The sequence below is a fragment of the Diplotaxodon limnothrissa genome, linkage group LG18, assembly GCF_057381915.1.
Source record: "Diplotaxodon limnothrissa isolate DT_005_m linkage group LG18, D_limnothrissa_male_GT1.1, whole genome shotgun sequence".
Lineage (NCBI taxonomy): Eukaryota > Metazoa > Chordata > Actinopteri > Cichliformes > Cichlidae > Diplotaxodon > Diplotaxodon limnothrissa.
In genome coordinates, this window is record NC_140613.1 from 22,096,175 (window position 1) to 22,110,596 (window position 14,422).

Sequence of the window (14,422 nt, forward strand, 5' to 3'; positions counted from 1 at the left end):
GGAGGCATGCTGGTCAAATGCTAACCACCTCAGCTGGCTCTACTCTGAGTCCTTCCTGTATAACCTTTCAGATAGACCATGAACCAAAAGACAGCCTAACATTCGGAAATAGTTTCTTTATATCGATGAAGAAAGGGAGGGGGGTAATAAATTAGTATATTCCTTTTGTCTGTGTTGGCAGTGGAGGGATCTCTACACCCATGTAACCCTTCATTCTTAAATAAGATAAATCAGTCAGCATTAGTAATAAATTTCATCTTTGTGCCTCTGACTAAAGGTATACAAGGAAGCATGCCGATGTGGTTTTTTTTTAAACATGTATGCGCTTATATAAAAATAACTTCAATCGAAACCCCTAGAACAACCCTGTGGCGCGTTTATGAGTTTGGTTATTTTTTTAAACAAATATCTTAGAAAGTAACTACTAGTGCATGAGCATCGCTCAGTGATGCTGTTGGACCACCCCAAACACCTCATTGGTAGCCACGATGAACACACCCAACCGTGGTCACATTTTTCTAAACGTATATCAGTGCCTTAATAGTTACGCTACAAAAACCTCCACGGAAGAGGAGAGTGAAATAGTGCTCTGACAGACCCGGCGGGGGTGACAGTAGCCCAGACTGCTGTGCGTTGATGCTCTCCCCTTGCTTCATGTGGCCTTTGAACTCATTGTTGTGTCGCGGGTGACGTCAGTGCCGTGTGCGGGAGACGGAGCGGCGTGCGCCTGGCGAGACAAAGGCGGCGGACCGACCGGGGTCAGGCAGGCAAGAGCAGCAACAGAAAGCCGAGAATCACTGTTTTTTTTTTTTTTAACTAAAAGATAACCGCTAACCTTGGACTTCAGTTGAGCTCTCCCTGACGCTGGGAGAAATGAAGAGGCAGTGACACTCCTGTGGAAATCTCCTGGAGGAGGAAAAACAACAGTGCCCTCTTTTCGGTTTTAAACGTTTTTTTCTTCTTCTCCTCAAACGCCCCCCTTTCGGTTTGCTAGTTAGCCGAACCGCTAGCTCCTAGCGCTGCACAGCACAGGTCTCCTCCTTCGGTCTGCTCCACGTCTTTCCCTAAAGAACTGGGCTACGAGTGAAGAGAGGACTTCATCGACAAAACGTAGATAAGGTAAGTTCTCGTGGTTTCCGCACGTATTTAATTTTAAAAAATAACACGGCAGTCTGTGAATGTGAACACAAGTTCGACTGTCAGAACAGAGCTAAAGCAGCTAACCGCGGCGCTCTCAAACAAAGAGGTCGACAACGTGACTGAGTGCCGACTGTGTGGAGCTAGCCTGCTAGCTTTTGATTCTTGGAGCTAACAACAGCTCATTTATCTGTTTATTGTTTTTAAATTTACGTTTAAATTCGGACAGCACACACCGGACCGGCTGGAGTCGGCACCGAAAAGGCTCGGGAATATACTGTGTGTGGTTGTGAGGACGGGCAAAACAGTCAACCTCCTGGATGAGCTCAGTTGTCAGACAAACAGCAACAACAGACAAAGCAAAGGCGCTCAAATCAATACTGTTAATGCGCGTTGTTATTGTTGGGTGATCTGAGGCTCCACGGTGCTCTGTTACACTCGTATTTTGTGTGTTTTAATAGAAGACATGGAAAAACCTTTTATTTTTATTGTTGTTTTCTTTGAATTTCAGTAGAGGGTGAGCGGACTCCCAACAAAACAGGCATCCGTGATCTGATGTGAGATCCACGGAGAGACTATGCCTAGCCCTTTATTTCACCCCGAGATTATGGACCACGACGTGGTGATCAGCAGCCAACACAACGGGGTCGGTCTGTCCAGGGAGACGGATCAGGAGTCCCGGGAGGAGGACCACCAAGAGGCGCTCCGCTTCGCCCTGGACCAGCTGTCACTGATGGCCATGGAGAAGGTGGACTGTGGGGGCGGCGGAAGCAGCGGGCTTGTGGACAGCCTGGATGGGACCCAGGGTCCGGGACCCGAGAATTGCAACGGTGTGAGTGGAGGGGGGTTCGTGGATCTACAAATGCTGGACCATCCCAGCGGGTCTCGGGACTCTCCGACGTCCTGCTCTCCATCCCCGGAGTACTATGGCTCAGGGGGGTACCACATGGCCGGCTCCCATGCCATGCTCCACGGGGAACCAAACTCCGTCCTCTGCAGCAGGAAAAGAAGTGTCAACATGACCGAGTGTGTTCCCGTCCCCAGCTCCGAGCATGTGGCTGAGATAGTGGGCAGACAAGGTAAGGCTGTGCCGTTAAGCAGCTTGTTCTTTGTTTGGGTGACTGCCTGGTGAGCTGGGTCTGTGAACTTCAGCTGTCTGAGCTTGATGTTGTGGTCGGGCTGCACTTCCCTCTCCTGCTCTTCAGTGGCAGCATAATGCGGATACTCCACTGAAATGAAATGCCGCTGTAGTATTTGTGATTTTTGTTTGTTTTGTTTTTTTAAATCAGCAATTAGACAATGCTCTGACAGAGGGTGAGGGAGTGAGCGTGGCTGAGTGGGAAGGGAGGGGGAGGGGAGGGAGAGGGTCAGACAAAGCGGCAGATTGTCGGGAGTCTGGACATGTCTAGCAGCCTGCACCAAACAAAGGAAATATCGCGAAATGTGTAGATTTTCTTCGTACCGCAGATCACAGGCGGCACTGAACTCACACCTTCACCTCATACATGCGTTTGTTATATTTGCTCCTCAGAGCAGATGTGAGGCTGAAACGGGGCAGCAGCAGACGCACAAACACGGGACTGGGCGGTGTTACGCCCTGCACCCAGCTCAGTCTGCCGCTGCTGCTGCTTGCCGCTACGTTTATACTCGAGATGATTTCTTTAATTATGATTTCTATTCGGATGTGTCCTACACTTTAAATTTAGTCAAGCCGTGGGTTTGTTTTTCCCGTTGCGCTCGCGCTAACGTTACAGCATTGTTCTCTTTGTTTGAAAAAGCCATGCTTTCTGCTTCCCAGAATGACATCACGCTCCGTGCGTCCTATTGGCCGCCAAGAATGAAGCGTCCGCATTTAAAGACACAGAGCGCAGTGTGGATGCTGCTGCTGGGAGGAGGCATGCAGTGCAGCACTGATTTAATGTGGAGAGCTTCATGAAGACCTGCTGGCTTTACTGCCTGTTTCATAAAATGATCAGCACTACCTCAGTTTGAGCTGATGATAAAGGAATGGCTGATTATTTTTCATTTATGCTGTAGTTGTCAGTAAATTAGGTGCACTTTGTGTAGTTTGGTGGCTCTCTGACTGTGGAGCATACACCACTGTTGTGGGGTGTGGATTATGTCAGGAAAATGCTTCTCATTTTTACTGAAGTGTGTTTTTTGGCTTCTGATGCCAGAGTAAGTCTGAATTTATACTAATATAATCATGTTGTAGAAATGCTACTTTCAGCTCCTTCCTTTTTCACAAAGGGTCACCACAGCGGGCAGATATGCATATTTGATGTGGTAGACCTTTACACAGTTTACCCTTCCTGACACAACTTCAAAAGGATTTGTGTCTCCTCCTGGGACCGAACAGAGGAAATTACTTTATTTATCCTTGCGACAGACTGGCAATCTGTCCAGGTTGTACCCTGCCTCTCACCCTGTGGTAGCTGGGACAAGCTCCAGTCCCTCCACGACCCAATAAGGATAAGCGGAAAAGAATGGATAGATGGATATTTTATGGCAAATGTGTAAATTACTACACCAAAGTGCCAGGCGTATGTTACAAAAATATTTTTGATGTCAGGCTTTGAAATTTAGGCTAAAATTTGTGCTCTGCCTAATATAGCCCATTCATATTAGTGAGAGCAACTGAATTTTTGAAACTTTACAAAGTGAAGCATTCATAATTGTCAGCGAAATCAGATCAACTAATAAAACAAACAAAAAAAAAACATTGCAGTTGATTGTGTGCTTCTGAATCTTCCAGGTTGTAAGATCAAGGCCCTGCGTGCCAAAACAAACACCTACATAAAGACTCCGGTGCGAGGCGAGGACCCTGTGTTCATCGTGACGGGACGCAGGGAGGATGTGGAGATGGCCAAGCGTGAAATTGTGTCTGCAGCAGAGCACTTCTCTATGATCAGGGCGTCCCGCTGCAAAGCTGGAGGGGGTGGAGGAGGCGGCTCCCTTCCCGGACCACCAAACCTACCTGGACAGACCACTATACAGGTGCAGTAGCCCTGCTGTGGTGCTGGGGTCATGTTTTTGCTTTTTGTCTTGTTTTGCTTGAAAATCAGCTAAAATATCCTTTTATTTTATCCCTGATCCAGGTTAGAGTGCCGTACAGAGTAGTCGGTTTAGTTGTTGGACCAAAAGGGGCAACAATCAAGCGCATCCAGCAGCAGACTCACACCTACATCGTGACACCGAGTCGAGAAAAAGACCCCGTGTTCGAGGTGACTGGGATGCCAGAGAACGTGGACAGAGCGAGAGAGGAGATCGAGACTCACATCACCCTGAGAACTGGAACCTTTGTAGACCTCCAGGGAGACAATGACTTCCACACTAATGGCACTGATGTCAGTCTTGAAGGCCTTGGTTCCCTGAGTGGGGGACTGGGAGCGACTTTGTGGTCCAGGGCAACTAGCCACCATTCTGCCCCCCCTCCTCCTCCAACATCCCCACCTTCTGCTCTTTCCATGTCCGTACACCACTCGTCCGGCAGGAAGATGTCTTCATCGGTTCCCTATCACACGCACAATGGCGGGATGAGCGCAGACAGCTTCAGCACCGCCCGGAAGGCCACTGAGGGAGGCAGTCCCACTAGCCCTTTTAGCACAGGCTCCAGCAGCGCTGGGGGATTCACTTTTGGGGGCGATTCCACCCCAGGACTGCCTTCGTCAGACGAGCTGGGCTTCGAGTTCAGTGCTTCCAACATCTGGGCGCCTTTCGTCAACAGCGGATCGGGCAATAAGACGGGCAGCTCCTCTCAGCAGCAGCCTCTGCGTCGCAATAGCAGCGGCGTCAGCGCCGGCGCCATCACTCCACGATTGTCCCCGACTCTGCCTCAGGACACAGGCGTGGTCCCCCCTCTGGATCACCCACTTGCCCGTCGTGCTCAAAGCGACCCCCTCAGCACTCTCTCCTGGCTGCAGTCTGGCAACGCAGGCGGCGGCTCCTTCTCCGGAGCATCGAGCTCCAGCTCCGGCGGCTCATCGACCGGTTACTCCTCCTGCTCGGCCTCCTCCCTCCCCGGTGGGTCGCCTACCGACTCAGAGGGAGGCGGCAGCGGCGTGGGTCTCACCTCTGGGATTTTGAGCCGACTGAAAGGCAGCTCTGGCTCTGGGGTTGCGGCTCTGGTTGGAGTCAGCCCCGGGGTCAACAGGGACTGCTTCGTGTGTTTCGAGAGCGAGGTGACGGCAGCCCTGGTGCCCTGCGGCCACAACTTGTTCTGCATGGAGTGCGCTGGGCAGATCTGCCAATCAACAGAGCCAGAATGCCCCGTCTGTCACACTCCTACCACACAGTGCATCCGCATCTTCTCGTAATGTCCCGGGCAAAGGGAGGGGTGGTGGGGTAAAATGTGGGATGGGAGGGGAACGGTCCCAAGTGGGGCACCAGCTGCGGCAGAGACAATGGAAGGAGTCACAATAATAACCTTCACACACATGATGGACCATAATAAATGCATTAATAGAGATGACGATACTATAAGGATGCTGATTTATTGCTGGTAACTGTCGATAAATGATGATGATAATAATTAATAGTGACTTATTTTCAGAGTGAAGTTAATTGAAACTGGTCTGTAGACAGTTGGAGCTCAGCCAGTCTCTTGGTGTTGAACTTAACGGAAGGAAACTAGTGTCTTATCTCTCTTCAGGCCTTCTTTTTGACCCAGAGCGGCCCTTGCGGCTGCCTGCTGGTCTGTCTCAACATTTCTTCATTCTGGCTTCTTCTTCAGATCTCTGCCTGCTCTCTCTCTCTCGCTCTCTATCTGTCTCACAGCCTTTCTTTTTGACACTTTTATACTTAACAGATATTTTTCAATGAAGCTGTCGACGAGGCCTGCACTTTTCTACTCCCTAATTTTACTGTTCTCAACAGGGCACCGCCCGTTTCCAACAAATCCCTTTGTCCTTTGCTCTCACTCATGCTGTTGTGGCACGAAGTGGCAAGGTTCCTCTTTTTTTTCTGTAAGTTTGGGACTTTTCTCTCTGTTTTTATTTTAAAGATCGCTGTGTTGTCAGGCACCTAGAAGAACAATAAACCCAAGGGACCTCTTAAGGATCAATTCCAGTTTCTCTTTGCCACAAAAGAATAGCCATCAGTAAGTAAGCCAAATGAATGTTATTAATAGACATCTCTTGAGTGAATTCATGTTGGATGAGTCTGCCCCACATTTCAAATGTGGCTGTCGCATTGATTCACATTAATTTTCCTTTAATAGGTGAGAAACGTACCATACGTGAAGTAATGTGTTTGAGGTCAGGTCTCTGTGTTTGGGCAGCCTGACAATCCCTTTACACCCCTCTGTCTCTGCGATATGCGAGTATGAGTGTGTGTGCGAGAGAACAACGCCCACTCATGCTGTTCGTCGCACCGCCGAGAGTAGGTCTGCTCCCTGTCCCGTTCTTCTTTGCTGCACACTCGGTCTTGAAGGAAAGCGACGCTCTGATCCATCCACACTACTGTAGTTGTCCTCCCACGTCTGTTACGCCCAGAGCCGCCTGTTTCTGGTGTTTTCTACTAGTTTTTGACTCTTGACTGTCAAGTGTGTGGCTGACAGACAATATTTTGAACACTAGGATAAGATGGGGCTTTTCTGATGTCACACAAGAATGTGTTGTCCAGTTAAGGTTAAGGAGAGAGGCCTCCTGCTGCTCCTCCTACACTAAACAATTACAAGGGGCCTCCATTGAACCTTTTCTTCATGCACTGTAAGGCCCGGCCCCTCTAAACTAAAAGCGAAAAAGAAACAGCTCTTACTGTTTTTGTTAGGTCTTCCACCTGTCTCTCACAGCGAAGCTGTACGGCACTCTCTGACGTCACTGTTGTCCCCATACAGCGCTGTACTCCTGGCAAAATGTAGTGCACTATGTGGCTGGTTGATTGGGGTCTGTCATGTGTTTCATAGCATTACTGAGTAACTCCAGTGAGGCGGGTACATCCTGTTTTTAAGTTGGGTTTTTTTTTCTGTTAGTGTTTTGATTTCATTGAGTTTGCAGTAACTGCCTCCTGTAGTCTTTATACTATGTGTATGATTTTTTTATTTTTTTTTCCAACGTCTGTGTGACGTTACACGGTTGCAGGTTTTTTGTTTTGTTTTTCCCTCTCTCTTCTCCCTGACACGTGTGGATTCAGCTCGTAGAACGAGACAAAGCCATGACAGCTGAATTTTAAAGAAAAGAAGAAAAAGAAAAAGACGTACCTAATTTACAAGGGCTTCCTCTGAACGCACAGACACACGATCACATTTTCAGGCTCACACGGTAGGAAGAATCAACTTATCCTTTATGGCAGCTAGTAGCTAGGTCATCCAGGGCTTCCAGACACTCGTCGTGTTCAAATCCCAGCAGCTGCAGAATGTTGTGCTTCTTTTTAGTTATTCTGTTTGTTGCTTTTTTCTTTCTTTCTTTCTTTTTTTGGGAGGGGGGGGTCTTTTGTGTGTCGGGGTGTGTGTGTGTGTGTAATTGCCCTACACAGTCATCACATGCAGATCCTGTTGGTGTGTATGGCGCTGCATCAGGGTGTCTCACAGATCAGGACGAGTTGCAGGGTTTAAATGTCAAGGAATTAAAGGTAACTCTTGAGTAAATATGTGGGCTGATTTTGCTGTGCTTTGGTGCTGTAGCCTGGATGATGATGATGATGATGTTTAACTTATTTTTGTCTGTTTCCTACGCGCGTGACGAGGCTGTCCTGGTTGAGCAGCAGCAGCGCACCAATTGGTGCGCAGATGAGCTCGTGGTGCTTCTAGTGCAACTCCCTGCACAAACGCAGGAGAAATAAGTGGGTAAAGGGAGGCCGTTTTGTTCTCAGATCAACTTCTCCAATGCACTGTAGACCCAATGACCCTGTTCTCATTCTCGCCCTCACCCCTCCCCCTCTAAATGCCCACCCGGCCCCGTGGGGCTGGAGCGTGTTCCTCAGAGCAAACACGGGGCTGCGAGCGCGTCTATATGAGCCATTCTGTGATGACTGATGCGAGTCTGAGGCCCAACTTAAAGCTCTTACTTTCAACTGTCTGAGGTGACGCGTTAAACAATAAAATGTGTTGTGATTTCCAGATGGGTTCAGCGTAGATCCTGCTGTTGCACCAGGATGTTTGTGGCCGTCGAGAGAATGTTAGGGTTGATGTACAGTAGTTTAATTGTTAAAAGGTACTTTTTTTTTCTTTTCTTTTTTTTTTTTTTCTTAACAAGACGTCTCCCCCTTCCCCCACTTCCTTCCTAAAGGTTTGAAAACAGGGTTTCCTGAGGCATGCTAGCCAGTGACCTCTGACCTTTTTTGTGATTAGAGGTGGGGGGAATGCAAAGAGAGCCACGCCAGTACGGGGTGCCAGACTCCCCTCGAACCTCTGCTCTCCTCTATTTTTGCTTTAATTCTTTTTGTATGCAGAACCAAAATGTAAAACGTCAGCAAACTAGGTTTCAGGCCTAACCTGTGTGTATGTATATACCCTGGATACAATCATCGGGATCTTGTTTTTCAAAGCAAAACAACTTAATTGAAGATGAACGTAGTTTCTAAAAAAACATGTGTTATTATTTGTAAGTTAACCATCTGCATGTCTTCGAGCCTTCTGGCATTAGCTAATAATTTTTAAGATACAAAAAAAACAAAAATACAAAAAAACAAAAAACTTTTTACACATTTTATTTTTTACAATTTATTTGCTTACCTAAATATCCCAGACAATAATGTGACCCTTTTATTACTTCAAATTTATTTTTGTTTTCCATTTTGTTTTCTTTTTTTTTCATTTTCCTTATTTCCTGTGTACTACATATAGGCGATTTATAACAAAATGAGAAAATTATTGAAGAAATTTTAAAATTGAAATATATTTTATTTGAAAGTTTATGGACCTTTTAACCGTGAGCCGGGAAAAATTGTATAATCGTATAATTTGAGCTGACTTGACGGTTATGAGAAATGTATCAAGAGTTTTATTTTTTATGCTTCTTTAATAAAGTCTTGTTTTGTTTTTGTTTTATTTTTGTTTCATTTTTTTACTGGAAAATAAGAACTTGTCTGTGTGCTGTGTCTTTATTGTCAGTGGAAATGTGCACAAGATTGCAGCAGCCGCATCTTCCGACCACATGGTGGCAGTAGAGATGCACCTGCAGAGGGGTAAACCATAATGACGTGAAAAGTGTAGCTCGGGAGTGTTTGCTTGTAAATGTGACAACAAGACGAAGTTATTCATTTAGGAACAGGTTTTTCCAGCATGTACTGTGAACTTGAAGATTGTGTGTCAACAGTATGAATCCAAACTGCTCAACTTTAAATACAGTCCCACTGTTTTCACTCAAACGTCACTCTTAAGTTGCAGCATTTAATGTACTTTAGGCTCAGTCTGAGCGTTAAGAGATATCAAGGACTTATACAGCTGTTGGGAGGAGTGAGTAGGATAAGAGGAGGCAGTTTGCTTTTTTTTGCTGCTTCAGTTTTATGTCAAAATGTACAACTCTGAGAAAAACGTGATTCGATGGAAGCTAGACGTCTCAAGAAGAAGTTGGGAACTAAAAAGCGACAGCTGAAGAAACATTTAATGAACATTTAATTACAGCAGGGCGGTAAAATGGCTGAGTATAAAAACGGCGGCAGAGTTTTAAAAATGTGGAATTTTAAAGTAATGTTCTTGAAAGTAGAATTGTGAATACTTCTGTCATCATCTGCAGTACAAAAGATTCAGAGAATCTCTGTGCGCTCGCCTGAAAATTGATACTGGATGTCCGTGATCTTCCGGTCCTGACGCGTCACTGCATTAAAAACAGGCGTGATTCCGTCATGGACGTCAATGCACCTTGGGGGGCGAGGGGGTGGGTACAGGAACACTTCCATCCACCAGAAACGCTGCTGTTTTCTCTGAGCCAAAAATAACCAGAGAAAAAGTGAGAAACTGCTCTGTGGTCAGATCATTCAAAGTTCCTGCAGGATAAAGAGGAGAGAGACCATCCACTTGGTTTACAAGTCTGCATCTATGATGGTAATAAGGTGCATCGGTGCCTGTGGAGTTGCACATTTGGAAAGGCTGAACGGTGTATATATAAGTAATAGAAGAGCATATGCTTCGTCCAGATGATGTCTTTCCGGCTCTTGAATCTTTCACTGAGACGATGCTAACATGCGTGCTTCACAGCAGAAGCGTTCACATGATGAACTGACCCGCACCAGCCCAGACTGTTCACCAACATTTGGCACATGAAATGAAAAATAAGACAAAGAAGACTCGGGACTTGTTTTTTAATGCTCCTCTCACCCGAATTCCATCAAAACCATTTTTACTTCTGTCAGTCACAACTGAAGAGTGATGATCACTCACTTTCCTGAATACTGTCCAGCACTGCATCAGTGTTTTCAATCAAATTACCTTTTTCAAATATGTATGAAGGAGCAAATAGAAAAATACACTGTCAGAGATTTACTTGCAAAAAACAGAAGTACATACTTTCCGTCTTGTGTCACAACTGCTCATCCAAGGATGCCCTGCTGCTCTGAGATTTGGTGAATGTGGAGGACATCTGTGTGCAGTCTGTGCAAAATGTAGCTGCAGTTACTTGTTTTTAGCTTACAGGAGTGGCCACCACTGTGGTCTTTTGCTGCCATAATCTGCTTTCAGAAATGCTCTTCTGCATACCTTGGTTATTTGAGTCACTGCTGCCGTCATATCAGCTCAGAGTAGTCTGACCATTCTCCTCTGACATCATCAAGGTATTTTCACCCAGAGAACCAGAGAATTTTGTCATTTCAGACCATTCCCTGTAAACCCTGGAGATGGCTGTGTGGGAAAATCCCAGGAGATCAGCAGTTTGTGAAATACTCAGACCAACAACCATGCAGCTTTCACTCACCTTTCTTCCTGATGCTCAGTTTGAACTTCAGCGTGCACATCTGCATGCCTCAATGCTTTGAATTACTGACCTGTGACTGTTTGAGTGGATAGTTGCATTAAAGAGCAGTTGAACAGGCGTACATAATAGAGTGGCCTCTGAATGTATGTAGGCTGACATGTGATATAAATGCTGTTTCAGGACCAAAAAGCGTGCACTTCACCGAAAGGGAAACCCATGCATTTAAATCTGAAGCCTGAACATGCGCAGACTCTTCAAATGGTTTTGTTTTGAACTGATCACATAAGTGTTTATTTGATGCTTTGCAAGACACAGGCTGATAACAGCTGTGCGGGGTTGTTGTGGTGGAGGTAAACAGAAGAGAGGGCACGGTTTTGAGTGCCGGCTTTCATTTTTCAGAAGATGTTTGTTTTTAAAGGTGCGGTTTTAATTCCCTTCAGTTTGTGTTTAGATTTCTGAGACGCTGTTTCTGGAAATCTGTTTAAACATTTGGCAAAATTGTAACAGGAAGTGTTGAGGCTGTTTAACAAAAAGGCAGCCTTGGACATTAAATATCTGAATTATAGACTCAGAAAACCAATAACAGCAGTATGGCATCAAGTCACATGAACACTTTTATATTTAACAGAAGGTTAAATTGCAAATATCCTAATGTATGACAACTAAACCTTCCAGATTCTCAGATATGGAAACTTGTCTCACACTGGGGTCAATGGACTGTTAAAGCACACATTTTATAGAGCAAATATCTTATTATTTGATATCATCCTTGTTAAATATAACATAAATGAAAATACTCATCTGTTACAACCCTTGTTAACTTTGGGATAAAACACCACAGTTATTTCTTCCTGACCACTTATCTGGTTTAGGGCTGACAGATGATCAGTGGAAACAGGAAGCACCTTATGTTTTTGTTTTGATTTTTAATAAATTTGCAATTATTTCAAGCTAGCGTTTTGTTTTTGTTTTGTTTTTAAATTTGTCATTGTGGAGTATTATGTGCAGAATTTTGAGGTGAAAATAAACCTAATCCATACTGGAATAAAGCTGCAATGCAACGAAATGTGGAACAAATGAAGTGCTGTGAATACCTCTCTGCTGAATCACACTTGTTATTAATCTCTCTCTCTTCCACAGCATGTCTTTATCCTGTCTTCCTTCTCTCACCCCAACCGGTCGCAGCAGATGGCCCCGCCCCTCCCCTCCCTGAGCCTTGTTCTGCCGGAGGTTTCTTCCTGGGAGAAAAGGGAGTTTTTCCTTCCCACTGTTGCTGAAGTGTTTGCTCATAGGGGGTCATATGATTGTTGGGTTTTTTCCTCTATATGCATTATTGTAGGGTCTACCTTACAATATAAAGCGCCTTGAGGCAACTGTTGTTGTGATTTGGCGCTGTATAAATAAAATAAAATTGAATTGAATTTTCTGGTTGGCCAACTTAAATCACCAGTCACTCTAAACATGCATGTCCTTGGACTGTGGGAGGAAGAGGAGTAGCCGTGCAGACACAAGAAGAACATGCAAACTCTTGGACCTTGTCGCTATGAGGTGACAGTGCTAACAACTGTGCTGCCCACAATATACTAATCTCTGGGCTTAGAGTACAACATGTATAAAGCCTAAGACTGAAATGATCACCTGTCTTTCCTCACTCTTCACAGCGGAGAGGCAGCTGAAACTTGATCCCCTCTTTTGCTCCATATAGAGGTCAGAGGTCACACACAGAACAGAGAAGCCAGTTGATGTGTTCAAAGACTCACACTAGAAACTTGGATTAGGTCTCACTTGCATCCCAAAGTAAGAATAAAAATGACTGTTTCTGCTTCGACTCAGAGGCAGTGATGCGATTCTCAGAGAGACGGTTGGGTTGTGACACAAATGTCCTTTTAATAGGAAGCAGATCACAATCAGGCTGCATTCCAGTTCCACTTCATCCTCATTAAAGAACAATCGATAATGATAAGAAACAAATTAGAAACATCCTCGGTAGAAAATAATTCTCTCATGCGAGTTCTGTGTTCACTACATTCGTATTGGTTACAGATGACGTATTCACAAGCCTTTTGGAAACAACAGATAACACAGATGAGCTGTCGTTACATAGCTTTGAAAGTAAAAACAGGGAAGGAGGAGAAAAAACCCCCAAAACAAAACAGCAAGTAACATCAAAGAGACACGTGCTGGCACAATAAAGTTTCCCATCATGCAACTGGAGTTGATTCTATTCACAGGGCGCCATTGTTGGTCTCCGCGGAGGTGTGTCAGCGTGCATGCATGCATGTGTGTCATCTTACATGTGCCCTTTTGTGCTTGAGCAGAGGTCTGTGTGTGTGTGTGTGTGTCATCAGTGCATATGTGTGGTGGTGTCTGTATACGTGTACACACATACAGACGTGAACCAGGCAGCCAATGAGCCTCGGGCCGGGTCATCACTTATTTATTGTTGCTTTTTTTTTCAGCTACAACCTGACATGTCAAGTTTTTGTCTTGAGCTCTGGGGTTACCAACGGCAACCCCCCAAAAAAGTTTAACTGTGTTTAAAGGAGCACTCCGCTGATTTGTGTGCAGGTAAAAACAAACAAAAGAGAGGGGAAAAAGGTAGTGCTTGGAGATGTTGTCCATATATTCTTCTTCCTCGGGGACTGCATTAGCCACGATCCAGTCTGGGTTAGTTATTTGTTTTTCAGTTATCTCCCCCTTCTGCAGAGCTTTAAGCCACAAGCAGACAGGACTAAGCAGGACTGACTCTCCCACCCCTCCCTCTTTTTAAATAAGCAAACGCTCAAATCCTGTGCAACAGTAAAAATCAGTGGAGTTCCCCTTTTAATGTTGGGCAACAACAGCAAAATCAAGCACGATCAAGTGCAATTTAATGGCCTAAATCAGAGGCATGATTTGGTCTCCCCAAGAAAGACGTGCTTTTAGGGTTGAACTATCCCGACGATCGGAGAAAGAAGGCTCTGCTGAGAGTGAATAACATTCAGACGATTAGTTTTTGGTAGCTTTTGAACAGTTAAGCGAAGACAACATGTGACAGGGCCAGCAGTGACGCCCGGGTTAAAACAGAAACCTACCCGGCGTCACTGACATCACTCAGTTTTACACAGAGACTACAAGACGAGCCGGATGGCGACCGCGAACGCTTGCTCACCTTTTCACATGACTAAAAGTGACACTTGTACACCATAAATGCTTGGCGGTGACTCTGATGGCTTCATTCTTTGAATAAAAAAAAAAGAAAAAAGAAAAACATGAGCTCTGCTTCGTGCAAATTTGGTCCTACTGAAGGCAAAGCAGTAATTCAAAAGCAAAACACGTTCCTTCTTTCTTATCCAAAACGTGTGAGAAAGAGATTACACACTTCCAACAGGAATGGGAACTTTATGAGTCCACAAATAAAATATTTCAGTGAGTTACAAAAACCACGTGATCATAAC

At 45.3% G+C, this 14,422-nt stretch overlaps 1 protein-coding gene across 1 annotated transcript; it reads left to right on the top strand.

The window, feature by feature from the left end:
* The first annotated feature begins 964 nt into the window (after positions 1-964).
* On the top strand, positions 965-5,455 carry LOC146613574 (RNA-binding protein MEX3B). Its single transcript, XM_085378296.1, has 4 exons — positions 965-1,119; positions 1,649-2,216; positions 3,893-4,134; positions 4,236-5,455. The coding sequence occupies exons 2-4, from the start codon at positions 1,715-1,717 to the stop codon at positions 5,451-5,453; spliced, it is 1,962 nt and encodes a 653-aa protein (XP_085234422.1). The 5' UTR covers positions 965-1,119; positions 1,649-1,714; the 3' UTR covers positions 5,454-5,455.
* Positions 5,456-14,422: the final 8,967 nt, after the last annotated feature.